Source organism: Oryctolagus cuniculus, chromosome 7 (genome assembly GCF_964237555.1).
Source record: "Oryctolagus cuniculus chromosome 7, mOryCun1.1, whole genome shotgun sequence".
NCBI lineage: Eukaryota > Metazoa > Chordata > Mammalia > Lagomorpha > Leporidae > Oryctolagus > Oryctolagus cuniculus.
Window position 1 is genome coordinate 139,310,388 of NC_091438.1, and position 15,760 is coordinate 139,326,147.

The window sequence follows — 15,760 nt, forward strand, 5'->3', positions numbered from 1 at the left end:
CCTACGCACCGCACGGCCGCCTCCACCTGCTGCCGGCCTCCCGGCGCAGGAGCCATGTGCCCACGGGCAGAGGGTAAGGGGCCGCTCCCTTCCCCAAGTCGGGGGACTGAGGTGGGCAGGGCAAGGCACAGAGTGGGGGGGCGCCCCGCCCCGCCCCCGCACAGAGCACGCCACACACGGCTGCCGCCCGGGTGCAGGTACAGTTTATTCTTCACAACAGAGAAATACAGAGAGCAGAGGGCTCGTCATTCCTTCGCTTCTTGCCCCCTTTAGTGCTTTTCCCCCCACACTTGATTTTCCTCCTTGCTCCCCACCCCTTTCCTTCCCCAGACGCGAACTTCCTTCCTGAACAGCCTGAGGGGCGCCTGCCCTCACCTCCCTGCCACCAAGATGCAGACGGAGAAGCCAACAGACGGTTTCTTTTTTTTAATAAGGTAACTAGTCTCTAAGTACGGTGGCCTGGAGGTCCCATATTAAAAAGCAAAGGGGTGTTAACAGCATGGATCACAGCGTATTTACAGGGCAGTAACATGCGGACGAGAAGCTACAATACTGAGATTCGGACGACGCAAGTCAAACAAGGGGTGGGGTGGAGGCAGAGACCCCCGCGGGAGGAGAAACCCCAGGAATCGTCAAACTGGGAAATCAATGGCGAGTTAAGGCTTAAAAAGTGTATAAAAATAACACAGTTAATATTCAAAACGGAACTCCAGATACAGAATATATAGATGAGTTTCTGTCTAGCTTTCTTTTATTCCCCGGGGGAACGTGGGGGGCTTCTCCGGGCTCTGTACATGGTTCCTATATACAGGGACACGCATGGCTTTCAGATCGGGGTGTGTCTGTGGGGGCTGGGGGCACGGCCTGCTCCTGGGACCCTCTTCCCCTGGGCTCGGGGTGGGGGGCTGGGGAGCCCCCCCACCCCAACAGCAGGGAAGGCAACCAACCCCCTCCCTGGGCACTGTCCCCATCTGGAGGAAACCCTACAGGGGTCCTGGTCCCAGGCGCGCTCCCTGCCCAGGCCCACAGCCTGGGGTGGCAGGAGAGGTAGCCCATAGGTTTCCCGGCCAGCACCGAGGTAGACTGGGGTGGTCTTCAGGGCAACAGGGGAGGGGCCGGGTCTCACCCAGCCCACCCCGGCCCCACAGCCCATCACTGCACCCTTTGGTCCTGCGGATCTCCCCGGCCCCTCTCTCGTCTCCGCCTGCTGAAGCCTGGCCAGTCCCGGCCGCCGCTGCAGCCCTCGGAGGGCTGGGCCAGGCAGCCAGGGGCAAGGGGCTCGCTCCGGCGGCTTCTTGCCCGCTCCCACCTGGGGTCCCCTTTGCAGACCCAGGCCTGATCCTTCCTTCAAGGCCCGGTTAGAGGAGGTCCCACGTTGCCCTCTGCTTCTCTGCATCCATCCGTCCAGTTCTTTTCATGTCTCGGTCTTAGCAGCACCAACTTCCTGACCAATAAATATCTTCTTTTTTTTCTGTTATTTCCAAAACAAACTTAAAAAAAAAATCAGTGAAGCAAGTAAAGGGCGGGAAACAGAAAGAAAATCCAGCAGAGGTTCAAAGTGCTCTGAGATCGTCTTTGGATGCCACCGGACACTGCAGAACCTCGCAGCTGGCCTGGCCGTCCTCGGAGCTGGACCGGGCAGGGCTTCTGTGGACCACGCTTTCTGGAAGGTCGGGAAGGTCGTGAGAGCGCCTGGTGGTTCCCGGAGGGCCCCTGGAGGGCGTCGGGGCCTGGTGCAGCCTGGGTCGGTGCAGGCCGGCGGGCCGGGCGGGGCTCAGATGAGGGAGATTCGCACCGGGATGCCTGGGGACTCGGTCCTCTGGGGAGAGTGATGGCTCACCAGGTGCTCCACCACCGTGTGTTTGGACATGTGCTTCATCAGGTAGGTCTCCTGTGGACAGGGAGGAGACTGTAAGCACTGGCAAGAAAGGCCAGGAGGGGTGGGCACTGTGGCGCCGGCATCCCGTATGGGTACCAGTTCGAGTCCCAGCTGCCCCACTTCTGATCCAGCTCCCTGCTAATGCGCCTGGGAAAGCAGTGGAAGATGACCAAGTCCTTGGGCCCTTGCACCTGCATGGGAGACCCAGAAGAAGCTCCTGGCCTGGCTTCAGCCTGGAACAGCTCTGGCTGTGGCAGTCACTTGGGGAGTGAATCAGTGGATGGAAGATCTCTATCTTCCCCTCTTTCTTTGTCTCTCCTCTCTCTCTCTCTGTAACCTTGCCTTTCAAATAAATAAATAAATCTTTTAAAAAAGATAATCCTGATTTATTAAAAAAAAAAAAAAAAAGAGGCAAGGAGGCTGCAGTTCCCCAAGTGGCCACTGGAGGGCTCCTTGGAAGATGGGCCAGCTGCTGGTTGGTGGTGGCCACAGCCTTAGGACATTCAGCACTGGTTTAGAGCCACGGCATGGACTGCACTGTTGCCAGGGCAGGGGAGTTCTGGCTCACCTGCTGGAGTGCAAGCCAGTGCCCTGGCACCAGGCTCACCCCTCGGCAGCGCCTACTTTACTGCCTGTCCTGTTGTCCCAGGGCAGGGGGCCTGCAGGATTCCCTGCACCTACCTGCTGTTCCCAGTAGGCCCGGGTCTGCCCAGGGCTCTGCCATTTCTCAGAGCAGCTGGACCGTGGACAAGGCATTTCACCCTCCCAAGCCTCAGTTTCCCCCCTCTGTAAGCAGGGAGGGGGAGGGAAGATCCTCAAGGGGTTGCTGATGTGATGTGGATAAAGGCCCCAGCAGGCAGGATGGGGTGCGGCACCCACTCCTTCCGCAGGCCCAGTGGTTCATTCCAGAAGGCCCAAGGCACCTGGAACTCGGCACCTGCTCACTGGGTCCTCTCAGGGGGAAGCCGAGCCCCCAAGTCTGCTCTGAGACACATGACCCCGGGGCTCACTGCAGGCTCTCAGCCCTCACGCCAAGCCACGCCCCCCTACCAGCCTGTCCCCCCCCCCCCCCCCCCGCCACCCCTGGGCCTCACACCGCGGCGGGCTCAGAGTCCAACAGAGGGAGCCCTCACGGGCACTGGCACCCTGCTGGTGACACCAGGGCAAGCGGCCAGCAGGAGCCAAGCGAGAAGAGGACTGTTCCGGGAACCAGGGGACCAAGAAAAGAAAGAAAAGAAAAGAACTTGAGGCTTGGGGCCGGCAGTGCAGAGCAGCAGGTTAAGTCACTGCTTGTGACACCAGCATCTCACATAGGAGCACTGGTTCAAGTCCCGGCTGCTCCACCTCCAATCCAGCTCCCTGCTAATGCACCTGGGAAAGCAGCAGAGGATGGCCCAAGTGCCTGACCCCTGCACCCATGTGGGAGATCTGGAAGAAGCTCCTGGATTCGGCCTAGCCCAGCCCTGGCTGTTTGATGGAAGATATCTCCCGGGCCCTCCCCTCCTCTCTCCCTCCCTCCCTCCCTGTTCCTCTGCCTTTCCAATAAGTAAATAAACCTCAAAAACCAAAAAAGAATTCAAGGGTTGACGGGAGATCAGCCAGCCTCTTGGGCCTTGTCCTTGTGGGTCGCGGCTTCAGTTTCTCAACTCTGCTCTGACCTTGAACTCCAGGACAGGGGAGATGTCGAATTCCCAGCACTTGGCAAGCAGCAGCCCTGGCTGGCACGGGACAGCTCGCTGAGCACCCCGCCTTCAGCCACACTGGCTGCCCCCAGCCAGAGGCACCGCCCAAGAACACCGTCCTCGGGGCGGGCACTCGGCGCATCAGGTGGGACGCCTGCATCCCACGTGGCAGTGCGAGGCTTTGGTTCTGGCTCCACTTCTGATCCAGCTTCCTGCCCACGCACACCCTGCGAGGCGGCAGGTGACGGCTCACGTGCCTGGGCCCCTGCCACCCATGTGGGCGCCCTGGTGAGGCTCCTGGCTGCTGGCTTCAGCCTGGCCCAGCGTGATGACCGTTGTGGACATTTGGGGAGTGAACCAGCAGAAGGAAAAAATGTGCCTGTCTCACTCTGCCTTTTAAAAAAATTAAAAATAAATAAAATTTTAAAAAATCTTCCCTGCTGGTCTCCTGCTGGCCTCCCATTCCACCTGGGAAAAAATGCAAACTTCCACACAGGGGCCCTGCGTGAGCTGAATCTGTTTTTGGTCCCTGCACCACACCAACCGTGCCTGCGCTTACAACCCCATGGGCGACGCTCGGCCAAACAGTCAGCGCCTTGCTCTTCGCGCCTCTCTCCTCCTCACCTACCCGTCCTCCAGGCTCCGTGGAAATGTCCCTGCCCCGGATGGCCTCTCTGTCCTGCCCCTCCCGGGGCACGCGCCTCCTTTGGAGCACTGCTGTCAATCACAGGTGACGTCCCAACCTAGGACACCCTCCAGGCTGTCACAGCTTACAGAGAGGTGGCTAATGGCATTGGCAGGGAGAGGCCAGGGATGCCACTGACCATGCGCAGGGAAGCCCCCAGGTATCCTGCCTGACGTCTGGGATCAGGGCTGGGAACCTGTTGCCATGCAGGGCTGAGGATGGCCGGCCATTGCACGTTTGCACACGCGGTGCCCTGTCCCGTGCCTGTCTCTAGCAGAAGCTCCTAGCCGTTCCCGGGGGCAGCACCGTGTTTGGTTCATCCTGACTCCTAAGGGCCCGGCCCAAGCCTCCATCGCTGCACCGGCAAACGTTCATCAGACTGCAGTGAGCAGCCGACGGCTCTGCTGGCGCCTCCATCGCAGACGAGGAAACAGAGGCTCAGCGGTCCCTACGTGGGGCCTAGGAGGTCTGTTAGGCAGAATATCCGACCAAGCCACTGGGTGTGGAATTCCCATCCAGGGCTGCTCTGGGCCGTGTCACGGGGCCACCTTGTGGCCACGGTGGGGGTTGCAGCTTTCCCTGCCACCAGGAAGGCGCTTGTCTCTCCTGCACCCCTCACCCCACCTCCACCCGGCCAGGCTGTCCCAGGGCCCCGGGAACCAGACTGGGGGCCCTGCCCGGGCAGCTGCAGACGAAGGCGGGAAGCACAAAGCCGGCTCTGCCCTTCCCTGTGACCCTGGGGTGTTGGGGGGTGGGGACAGTGAGCGAGGACTCACCGAGGTGTAGGCCCGCCCGCACATGCTGCAGCAGTAGGCCTTGGCGTGCTTGATGGCGTGGGCCGAGAGGTGGATCTGCAGGGAGGCGGAGTCTGAGTAGGCCCGGTAGCAGTTGGGACACTTGTAGGGCTTGTCCTTGTTGTGCTGGCGCTGGTGAGACTGCAGGGAGCACAGTGGGGTGGGGGGTGGGGGTCACAAGGCAGCCGGGTCCCCCAGCCCAGGGGTCCTGGATCCGCACAGGCTCCCGGCCCGGGGAGGGGGAGCAGGCAGCACTCACCTGGAGGTTGGAGAGCTGAGTGAAAGCTTTTTCGCAGCCAGGATGTGGGCACTTGTAGGGTCTGTCGCCTGTGTGGATTCTGCAACGGGCAGTCCAGTGAGGCAGGGCCCCCCCACCGCCGCCACGGCCTCGGGAGCCCCACGCCGCCCACTCTCCCCGGTGGCCGTGGCAGGAGCTGGGGACCTCGCTGACCAGGTCTCCCGACCCAGCCCCCCAAGGTCCCCGCTCCGCCCAACCCCAAGCCAGTGCCCACACGGAGACCCGGCCCGGCTTCTCCAGAGCACACACGGAGCACGCGGACTCCTGGCTCCGGGAGACCTTCCCCGCTCCTCTGCCTCCCTCCCCACTTCCTGTCCGCTTTCCGTGTCAGGTGCCTGCTGTCCCCCCCCCCCCCCCCCCCGTTCTGGAGGTCTCATCCAGGCTCCACCACTGACTCCCTGGGCAAATCCCTGCACCTGTTTGCTCATCTGTAAAAAGCGTATAAAAATGCAGCTCTCTCCCCGCCTCCTTCCTGAGCTTTGTGAACAACACCCGTCAGGGGCTTAGCCTGGCACTGGCACACAGTTGGCCCTCAATAAACACTGGCCACTATTACTTTCATTCATTCATTCAACATTTATCACATCAGACTCCTGTGCACCCGGCACCATGCTGGGTGCTTGCCAGACATCCGTGAACAAAACAGACACAAACGACCGCCTGAACAAGCAGCAAGAGGCAGCACACGGGTGAACCACCCCAGAAGGTAACAGGTGCCACGGAAACACGGCAACTGAGGCGAGGGACCACGTTCCGGCCTCAAATTTGGACGCTCCCCTCCCCCAACACCCATGCAGGTGGGTCCCCCTCCAGGCCTCCGAGCCTTCGCTCCTGCTGTTCCTCTCCCCAGGAATGCCCTTTGCCCTCAGGCTGGGGGTGGGGGTGGGGGTGGGGGCGGGGGCACAGCCCCCTCCACGCTCAACTCAGGGCTCCTCCGCAATCTCTGCATCTCTCCCTCTCTCCCACGGGCGTTCCACACCCACCAGCCAGCCCAGCTCCCCGTGGGAGTCCTGGGGGCCAGGCCTGCCTCTCATCACCGCAGGCGCCGGGCTGGTGGGGAAGCCGGATGCACCGAGGACCAGGCTGCCTGTTCCCACTGAACATAGTGCGCTTGCCTGCAGCCCCAACTTTCAGGTCAGGTCCAAGCCCCCAACGCTCAGGTCAGAATCTTCTCCTTGTAGGGCATCTTCCCTGGCATCCCCACCCCTGACGGTCACACCTCCTCAGGCAGCAGTGAGCTCAAGATGGCACCAGGGATGGCTCCTGCACTCCCGTGGGCCAGGCCCAGCCCAGGGGCTCCGCGGGCTCCTGCTGCTCTCTCGCCTGGCAGCCCAGCCCCCGTGAGCCCCTCCTGCAGCCTGGCAGCCCAGCCCCTTGCCTCCCCCGGCAGCACGCGCATGCCTGGGGCACTCACTCCAATCCCCTTTCTGCCGCCTCCTAGCTGGGTGATCCTGCGCGAGTGACTCTGCCCCAACGAACCCAGCTCCCTCAGCTCTAAAGTGAGTGTAACAACCCAGCTGATGACAGCTGAGGGACGAAATGACTTATGCGACAGGTGTTCATAGGCTATTGTTGCGACGCCCACTTTCAGTGTGGTAAAACAAATTCTGGCATTAGCGCATTAGTGAAGAGGAAATGTACTCAATATTTAGATAAGATTACTAAGGACTCGTCAGCTTTCACTTTTCTTTCCCAGGTATTAAACTCACATGAGACTGAATGGCTTCAGCCATCTTGGACTTTGCAACTGAAACAATGGCAGATACAATGAAAGCAACATCCCTTGGGATGTCTCCCTCTCCATGACATTTTTCAAATTCATTATCTCTAGTGCAGAAAAACAAACTCAAGCCGGCGCCATGGCTCACTAGGCTAATCCTCCGCCTTGCGGCGCTGGCACACCGGGTTCTAGTCCCGGTCGGGGCGCCGGATTCTGTCCCGGTTGCCCCTCTTCCAGGCCAGCTCTCTGCTGTGGCCCGGGAGTGCAGTGGAGGATGGCCCAAGTGCTTGGGCCCTGCACCCCATGGGAGACCAGGAGAAGCACCTGGCTCCTGCCTTCGGATCAGTGCGGTGCTCCGGCCGCGGCGGCCATTGGAGGGTGAACCAACGGCAAAAGGAAGACCTTTCTCTCTGTCTCTCTCTCTCTCTCACTGTCCACTCTGCCTGTCAAAAAAATAAAAAATAAAAAAAATTAAAAAAAAACAAAACCAAACTCAAGATGTACAGGACTTTCCGGCTATCTCGTCCGCAGGCCGGACACACAGGAGCTCTTAGCCGGGGGACCGTTGTTCAGCTGCTGCTACGTTATTACCATCAGAGCCGAGGACACCAAATGACACCTTCCCCACTATCATCACCATTAGGCGGCTACAGGACATCACGGTCAGGGAAAGCAAAACAAAAACCAAACACACTTTGCTCCCTGCATAAACAAACAAACCAACCAACCCAGACTCCCTCTGTCTCGTGCTGGGTCTGCAGACAGACAGAACTGGGGGCCCATTCCTGTGGTTTACCAACCCCCTCCCGAAGCCACGAAGCCACTTGGTCACATCTGCCGCCACGCGATGACCCAGGCACGTCTGCTCACTGCACGAGACACCGCTGCTGTCTCTCCTGTGGGACGAGCGTCCTGCCTGCCTGCTGTCAGGACACGGGGAGTTTAACGCTCAGAGGGCTGGTCCTTCTGAAGTCCGCACGGAGGCGGAGGCGATGCTCTGCGAGTCACCTGCTCTCCCTTCCTCCTCCCCGCCCGTCACACCACTCCCCTGGAGACCCTCCGTGCTGTCACAGCGACACGCGCTCTCGGCTCCCGGGGCAGGGCCCTGCTCCCTCTCTGCTGGGTGGGGCTGCTTTCGGCCCCTTCCCTAGTGGCAGGAACACTGGGAGGGCGGGTCTGACTCCAGGAGCCGGTCCTCTGGTCCCTATAAGGGACGGGGAACGACACAGGGCTTCTGTGGAGGAGCAGACGACGAGGCGTGGGGACCCTGCTTCTTCTTTGCATTTTTGTTGTTGCTTGTTCGATGACTCGGGGGCTTTGGGGGCAGCTGGGACACCCACCTCTTGCCTGTTAGGGCACCTCGTTAATCTTGGTGGCTTACAAATTGTCCTCCAAATGTCGACAGAATCCTCTTAACTTGTTGGTTTGGTTTCCTGCACTTAGGAACTCGAATCATGCCAAAGGGGAGAAAAAGACAGCGAAAAAAGTGTGCCCTCAGAACGGAGAACAATGCCTGGGCCAAGGAACATTCTAGAAAATCCTCTCCTGCCCGGGCCTGTTCATTTCTTGTTGGTTTTGGGGGTCACATGCTTAAATGATATTTTTAAGGCCAAGTCTACGTGTGGAAAACAGAGTTCTTCGCACTCATCTCAACCTGCTCCTGGGCTGAGGTTCTGGACGAGCGAGCGTTCTGCGCCTTGCCTATCCTGCCGACCCGTGCCGTCCTGCAGTCCCGTCCTCAGACCCCGGCCCCTCACTCAGAATAATAACACTGGCAGGTTGTCTGTTACATGCAGTGTTCTCAGAGTTTCCTGATGGCCACTGGGCAATACCAAAGATCGGATCCCTCGCTTTACAGAGGGGTGCACTCGGGCCTGCTTCGTCATAGTCTCTGTATTTTTTAATTAGCCAAATATCAGCGCAGCCACAAAAGTTGCAACTCAACACAAGACAGGTGCAGGCTCCCTGGGTTAATTTTAAACATATGGAAATATGGGAATATATATGTAATACACAATAAATATACACATTTTGTATACTTTTTTAAGATGGGCAGGGGCTGGCACTGTGGTGTATCGGGTAAAGCCAGTGCCTGCAGTGCCAGCATCCCATATGGACACTGGTTTGAGTCCTGGCTGCTCCACTTTCCATTCAACTCTCTGCTACGGCCTGGGAAAGCAGTAGAAAATGGCCCAAGTCCTTGGGCCCCTGCACCCCCATGAGAGACCTGGAAGAAGCTCTTGGTTCCTGGCTTTGAATCAATGCAGCTCCAGCCATTACAGCCAACTAGGGAGTGAACCAGAGGATGGAAGACCTCTCTCTCTCTGCCTCTCCTTCTTTCTGTATGTAACTGTCAAATAAATAAATCTAAAAAAAAATAAACCTTTAAAAAATGTTCATGTACAGAGACCAACACAATCATCTTTGCTGATGCTTCTTTAAGAAGATTTTGTCCCAGGGCCAGCGCTGTGGCACAGAGGTGAAGCTGCCTGCCACGAGAGCATCCCGTAAGGGTGCCAGTGAGCGTCCCGGCTGCTCCACCTCCAACCCAGCTCTCTGCTGTGGCCTGGGAAAGCAGCAGAAGATGGCCCAAGTGCTTGGGCCCCGGTACCCACATGGGAGACCCGGAAGAAGCTCCTGGTTCCGGGCTTCAGCCTGGCTCAGCCCTGGCCATTGTGGCCATCTGAGGAGTGAACCAGTGGATGGAAGACCTCTCTCTCTCTCTCTCTCTCTCTCTCTCTAGCTCTGACTTCCAAATAAATAAAAGATCTTTTAAAAAAAATAATAAATAAATACAAATGAAAAGATTTAGTCTTTAGACACCGACCAGTAACCATCTGTGTAACTCCTGCTGTGGGACATAAATGAAAAGACCCCAAAGGGTGCTGATCCCAGGTTCTTTAAAAAAAAGATTTATTTATTTATTTGAAAGTCAGAGTCACAGAGAGGCAGAGGGCCAATCTGAATCGATGCCCACATGGGATGCGATGCTGCAGGTGGATGTTTAACCTACAACGCTGCAGCGCCGGCCCCATCCCAGGTTCTTAACCCCAACTTCAGGTCATGCATGGCCCCTTCCGGGACGACTCCCTCCGCCTCCACGCCTGCAAACCCTCTGGACTGATGCACAGGTCTGAGGCTCCCCCTTATCAAGCCTAAAGGCATCTGCCCTGAGCTGCAAGTCAGAAACTGAGTGTTCAGGGACAGACAGCAAGAGAAGGAGTGACGCTGGGCTCCTCCTGCAGGAGCAGACAAACGGGCGCAGGCTTGCAGCTGACATCCAGGAGCAGACAGCGCCAGAGGCCACGGCGGGATCCCGGGATCCGCGAGTCCGCGTCCGGAAGTAGACAGCTGTGCAGAGTGGACGCCCTGAGCCCAGACCCCGGGAACAGGAAGTGTTACCTAGGACTGGCTCCAGCTGACTTCACTGTGGGTAACCATCCACGGTCTACACCCTGCCCTTGCCTTGGATCTGGCTCTAACCCTCAATTCTGCAGGATCTCGTTAGCTAACTGTAATCGAACACTCCCTAAGCCTCCTTCTCACTAAGTCTCAAGAATGCTGGGGGCGAGGGTGGCAGAACTATAAAAACTGAGCATATAAACTAATACGTTATCAAGGAAATTTTAAAATAAGAATCCCATTGAAAAACAACATCAGCAATTAGCCTTGTGTATAAAATGGCTTGAAATAATTGCCAGAAAAAAAATCTGCAGCGCCTCCACGGAGAGCCTTTTCTTTCTCCGATCATTAGTTCTGTCAATAGGCTCAGTAAGAATCTGTCCTCCTTCCAGCAGGATTTAATTGGGTAAATCAAATCTGCAACCACCACCGTGCCAGAAATGCCACACTTGAAGACAAATCTCATTGAATTAGGCTTGACAAGCCCGAGAGAAAGCTAGTGCTTCAAATGGGGGAAGGAGGCCTCCTTGCCCCTCCAGGAAACTGGCTGGAACCCGTTCCAGGGTGTGTGGAATCCCAGGCCTTACGATCGGGGAAAAAAAAAAATACTGTCAATTCCTTTGAGTCTAGAGATGTTGACAAACGCGAGGATTCTCCAAAAGCAGGGTTGTGCTGGGTTGTGTGGGCACAGTCTGGCAGTCTGGCTGGACGGGTCTTGGTTCCAGTCCTTGATAAGGCAGCATGAATTGTTTTTCTGCTACACACACACACACACACACACACACACACGATTAAAATTCTGACTCGAGGTTTTACAAAGTCTCCTGCCAGAAGTTAAGCTCTCAAGCCTTTGCATCACATGCTCTTGTTTTAAGGGCCATACAACTAGGATGATTTTTTAAATCAATCAACAACTTGTTACGCACCCCTACGCAAACAAAACTGGCCACATTCAAATAAATGATAAAAGCAGTGGCAAACTCAGAAAATTGCTGCAACAAACTTCCGTGGTCAGATCAGTGCCGCAGGTTCTTTTCTTTATTTTATTATTTATTTATTATGCATCTATGTACTTATTTTGAGATCAGCGCCTTAGGAGCCTTGGAAAGCTGCTCGCTTCTCCTGAGGAGCCTAAGACACAGCAGCCCCAGGTCAGAGAGGCAGAGCAGGTGAGGCATCCTGCACCCTCGGGTGCACAGGTTCAACAGCAATGGAGGCTGGCGCCCTGGCTCACTAGGCTAATCCTCCGCCTTGCGGCGCTGGCACACCGGGTTCTAGTCCCGGTCGGGGCACCGGATTCTGTCCTGGTTGTCCCTCTTCCAGGCCAGCTCTCTGCTGTGGCCAGGGAGTGCAGTGGAGGATGGCCCAAGTGCTTGGGCCCTGCACCCCATGGGAGACCAGGAGAAGTAGCTGGCTCCTGCCTTCGGATCAGCGCGGTGCACCGGCCTCAGCGCGTCGGCCGCGGCGGCCATTGGAGGGTGAACCAACGGCAAAAGGAAGACCTTTCTCTCTGTCTCTCTCTGTCTCTCTCACTGTCCACTCTGCCTATCAAAAATAATAATAATAATAATAAAAAAACAGCAATGGCGATACACACATAACTAAGCCCCCACAGCCAGCAACACAAACACCGGCCTCTCTATTAATCCCTCTGACAGACACAGCCGTGAGCTCTTTCTGGATGTCTGGATGTGACAAACTCCACGGCAATGACTGCCTGGGCCCCGGCATCAGAGCTACTCAAACCGGGGCTCCCGCCCTCCGGACGGAGGAACGGTGATCTTGGGGAACCTTCGGCTGGTCTCTTGGGACACCCAGCGTGTTTTCCTTTGGGGGCCAGGCTTTCTGATGTCTGTACCTCTCTCCTGAAAGCAAACGTGCATTTTTGCCTCTGCCTTTCACACACTTGTCTGGAAGCCCCCAGAGGGCAGGGTTGTTGTCTGTTTCCTTCCTTGCTGGACCCTCGGCCCGGTCTGCAGGGGCTCTGCCACTATTTGTTCAACATGAAACGGGAACTCTGCAGAAACTGGCTGCGTTTACTGCACAAGGACTCAGCACGCCTGTCACGTGCCACACGCTGGGGAGGCAGAGATGACGGAGACCGAGCCCTTGCCTTCGAGAGCCCCAGTGTGCTGAGAAAGGGGGGCAGACAGGCAGGTAAGGACGTGACCGGGGCAGCGGTGCCGTGATGGGGATGCACAGCGCCCGAGGGGAGAGGCCAGGCCCCGCCCACAGCTGGAGACACCTTGGGAGGACTTCCTGGAGAAAGCTGGGCTAAGAGATGGGAAATGGGGGAGGGTATCCCAGGTGAAGGGCACAGCAGGTGCAAGAACTGGAAGTGAGGAACTGGGTGGGAGGGGACAACAGTCAGAGGTCCAAGGAGCCACACAGCCAACGGCCTGGAATGCCAAGTAAATGGTGCCCCTCCTTGCACCCGCTCCACGTACCAGGCCCAGGCACTGAGCTGGAAGCCCCGGGCACGCCACCTACCTGGTGTGCTGCTGGAGGTGGGAGAGCTGTCGGAAGGACTTATCACAGTAGGAGCAGTGGTAGGGCTTGACGCCCAGGTGGATGCGCAGGTGCTGGGCCAGGTAGGAGGCGTTGGCAAAGGACTTGGAGCAGTGCGGGCACTTGTGGGGCTTGGCCTCTGTGTGCGACTTGGAGTGGATCTGCATCTCAGACTTGGTGAAAAAGGTCAGCGGGCAAACCTTACACCTGTCGGGCAAGAGGCAGGTTCACACCTGGGAGATCCCCGCCCCCCAGCTCCCGACCCGTACATCTACCCAGGGCAGATCTGGCCAGTGAGGAGGTCGGGGGACACAGACCCACCTGGCAGGGACAGAGGGCGGCTGCCAACCTGGGCATTTGCTGACCTGGAGTAGGATGTGCTTACATCTCGGGGTGGGGGACCTGTGTAGCAGCCGGGGGTGCACCTCACGGTGCTGCACCTCACGGGGAAGACGGGAGGCCTGAGCCTGGCCAGGGCCACAGCCTGGAGGTCCCAGCGCTCCAAGTGGTTCTCAAACCTGGCTGCACCTGCGGCACCCCGGCCTCCAACAGTAACTCTGGACTTGCTGGAGGGGCAGCCATGGCACTGGCATTCTGGGAGAGCTCCTAGAGCAGGCCACTGCTTAAGGAGAGGAGGGGCGGGGCCTTGGGTGTGGGCGGGGCTGGCCGGGAGCCTCGCCCCTCTGGGTCCCCTCTTATCCAACCCCCGGGGTGTGATGCTCGGTCCACCAAGACCCCCACCTGTATGTCTTGCCCTCCTTTGCAGTCTCGCCCGAGGCCAGGATGGGGTAGGGGACGACGAGGACCGGCGGGCCACCTGGGTTCTCCGCCTTGATCTTTTTGCGGCCGCGCTCAGACTTGGGGGGGCCGAGCAGGCCGTGGCCCTGGATTGTCTTGATGGAGTCCAGGAGGGGGGGGCTGGTGATCCCTGAGATGAGGGTGGGGGACGAGGCGATGAGGCGGCTCTGGCTGGTGGTGGTGGGCGTGGACGGGGTGCTGGTGCCCGTGCCGGTGCCCGTGCCCGTGCCCGTGCTCGACTCGGACGTGCTCACAGCCGGAGTCCGGGAGGACAGCCCTAGACCTGCAAAGAAGACACGAGGGCTGGGCCCGGGGCTGCAGGGCCTCCGGGACCCCGGGGTCCCCCACCTGGCTGAGCCTCCCCTTCCCACAATGCTGTGGATGCCTGAAGACCAGGCTGCCCTGGAAATCCCAGAAGACTAGGTGCAGCAGGTTCACTGCCAGGACGCACTGAGACAGGCACCTGGGTGCAGGGCGCAGCCAGCAGTCACCCGAGTCCTCTGACCAACTGCCCCCCAAAAGGACACTATGTTTTAAACTCTGCATGTGCAGGGACAGAAAGATCAGCAGGCGAAGCTGTACCCAAACGAGACACGGATGGTAGAATTAGCAGTAATTTAAAAAAACTATTAACTTGGGGCCTGTAGTGCCAGCATTTCATATGGGCACCTGTTCAAGTCCCAGCTGCTCCACTTCCGTTCCGGCTCCCTACTGATCCCCTGGGAAAGCAGTAGAAGATGAAGGCCCAAGTGCTTGGGCCCCTGCACTCACATGAGAGACCCAGAAGAAGCTCCTGGTTCCTGGCTTCTCTCCCAGCCCCAGCCGTTATGGCCATTTGGGGAGTGAACCAGCGGATGAAAGACTTTCTCTCTCTCTCTCTCTCTCTCTCTCTCTCTTTCCCTCCCTCCCTCCCTCCTTTTCCCTCTCTTCTTCTCTCTGGCTGTAACTCTACCTCTCAAAAAATAAATAAATCTTTTTTAAAAAAAGGACTTAACTGCATCCTCTGATTCTTTTAACAGTGAACTGTTTTTTTAAACTTCTGTAATTATTCTATTAAAACTGAGGGGCCTAGAAATAGTCATATTGTTAAGTAGACAAAAGGTCAAAAACTAGATCTATCATGAGATTTGAATTCCTTTTCTGAAAAATCAATAATTTGTGTGTGGGAAAGGGACTCCCGGGTGGCGAGTTCTGCTCGCTTTCACACGGGGTGGGGCACAGGCATGGGGTGTGGCCCTCGGCAGGCAGCGGAAGACACAACTTTTGAGCAAGCAATTCTATTTCTAGAAATCTACCTTAAAGGCATATTTGCATAGGAGCCCAAAGATCTGTGTGCACGGGGCCTGTCCTGTGCAACTGTGAGCAGCCCAGACGAGACACAGCCTGCTTGTCCCCAGCCCGGCCCGAGGAAGTGCACACAGAGGACTGCTCGGCCCCGGAAACCGCACAGCTACAGAGCAGGGACACAGACCGACCGCCAACACGGGCCGCCCGTGGCAAAGGGAAGCTCAGATTTGCATCCGTCTATTTAAAAAAAAACACACAGTAAAACCACATCCGTCTGTGTGGACGACACATGTGTGAGTGTGTGCGCGCGTGTGTGCGCGTGTGCGCACGTGTGTAGGGGAATCGACACAGCCAGCAGCTAACTGGGGATCTCTCCAGCACGGGAGAAGAATTTCGGGGAAACAGGAGACTGTCAGACTCTGTCTATCTGCTTCTATATTATTTGAATCTTTTACCTGGTGAATTCATCCATCTCTTACATCTGTGATTAAAGAATAAAATAAAATAAATTTTAGAGATAACATATGAAAACTTGTCTGCGATCTACGCTTTCCATAGTAACTATGCATTACCTTCATAACAGAAAGTGCGATAAATGTGTTTATGATAAAGTGGCCGTAAGACCAGCTCAGCAAAACACACGCGCAGATGAAAATAAAAAAAAAAACAAGCCCGGATATGAAAAAGGAAGGAAATGGACCAAACGG

At 57.1% G+C, this 15,760-nt stretch overlaps 1 protein-coding gene across 8 annotated transcripts in view; it reads right to left on the reverse strand.

Moving 5' to 3' along the window:
* Positions 1-187: 187 nt before the first annotated feature.
* The window catches only part of ZNF362 (zinc finger protein 362), a 36,051-nt gene continuing 20,478 nt past the window's right edge, over positions 188-15,760 (reverse strand). For all 8 annotated transcript variants that reach the window (XM_070078799.1, XM_051832060.2, XM_051832061.2 and 5 more), the window contains 5 exons: positions 13,710-14,049; positions 12,951-13,175; positions 5,300-5,378; positions 5,023-5,181; positions 188-1,891 (listed from right to left, as the gene is read on the reverse strand). In XM_070078799.1, coding sequence (XP_069934900.1) covers positions 1,775-1,891; positions 5,023-5,181; positions 5,300-5,378; positions 12,951-13,175; positions 13,710-14,049 — 920 coding nt within the window. In that variant the 3' untranslated portion in view covers positions 188-1,774. The remainder of the gene's footprint in view (positions 1,892-5,022; positions 5,182-5,299; positions 5,379-12,950; positions 13,176-13,709; positions 14,050-15,760) is intronic.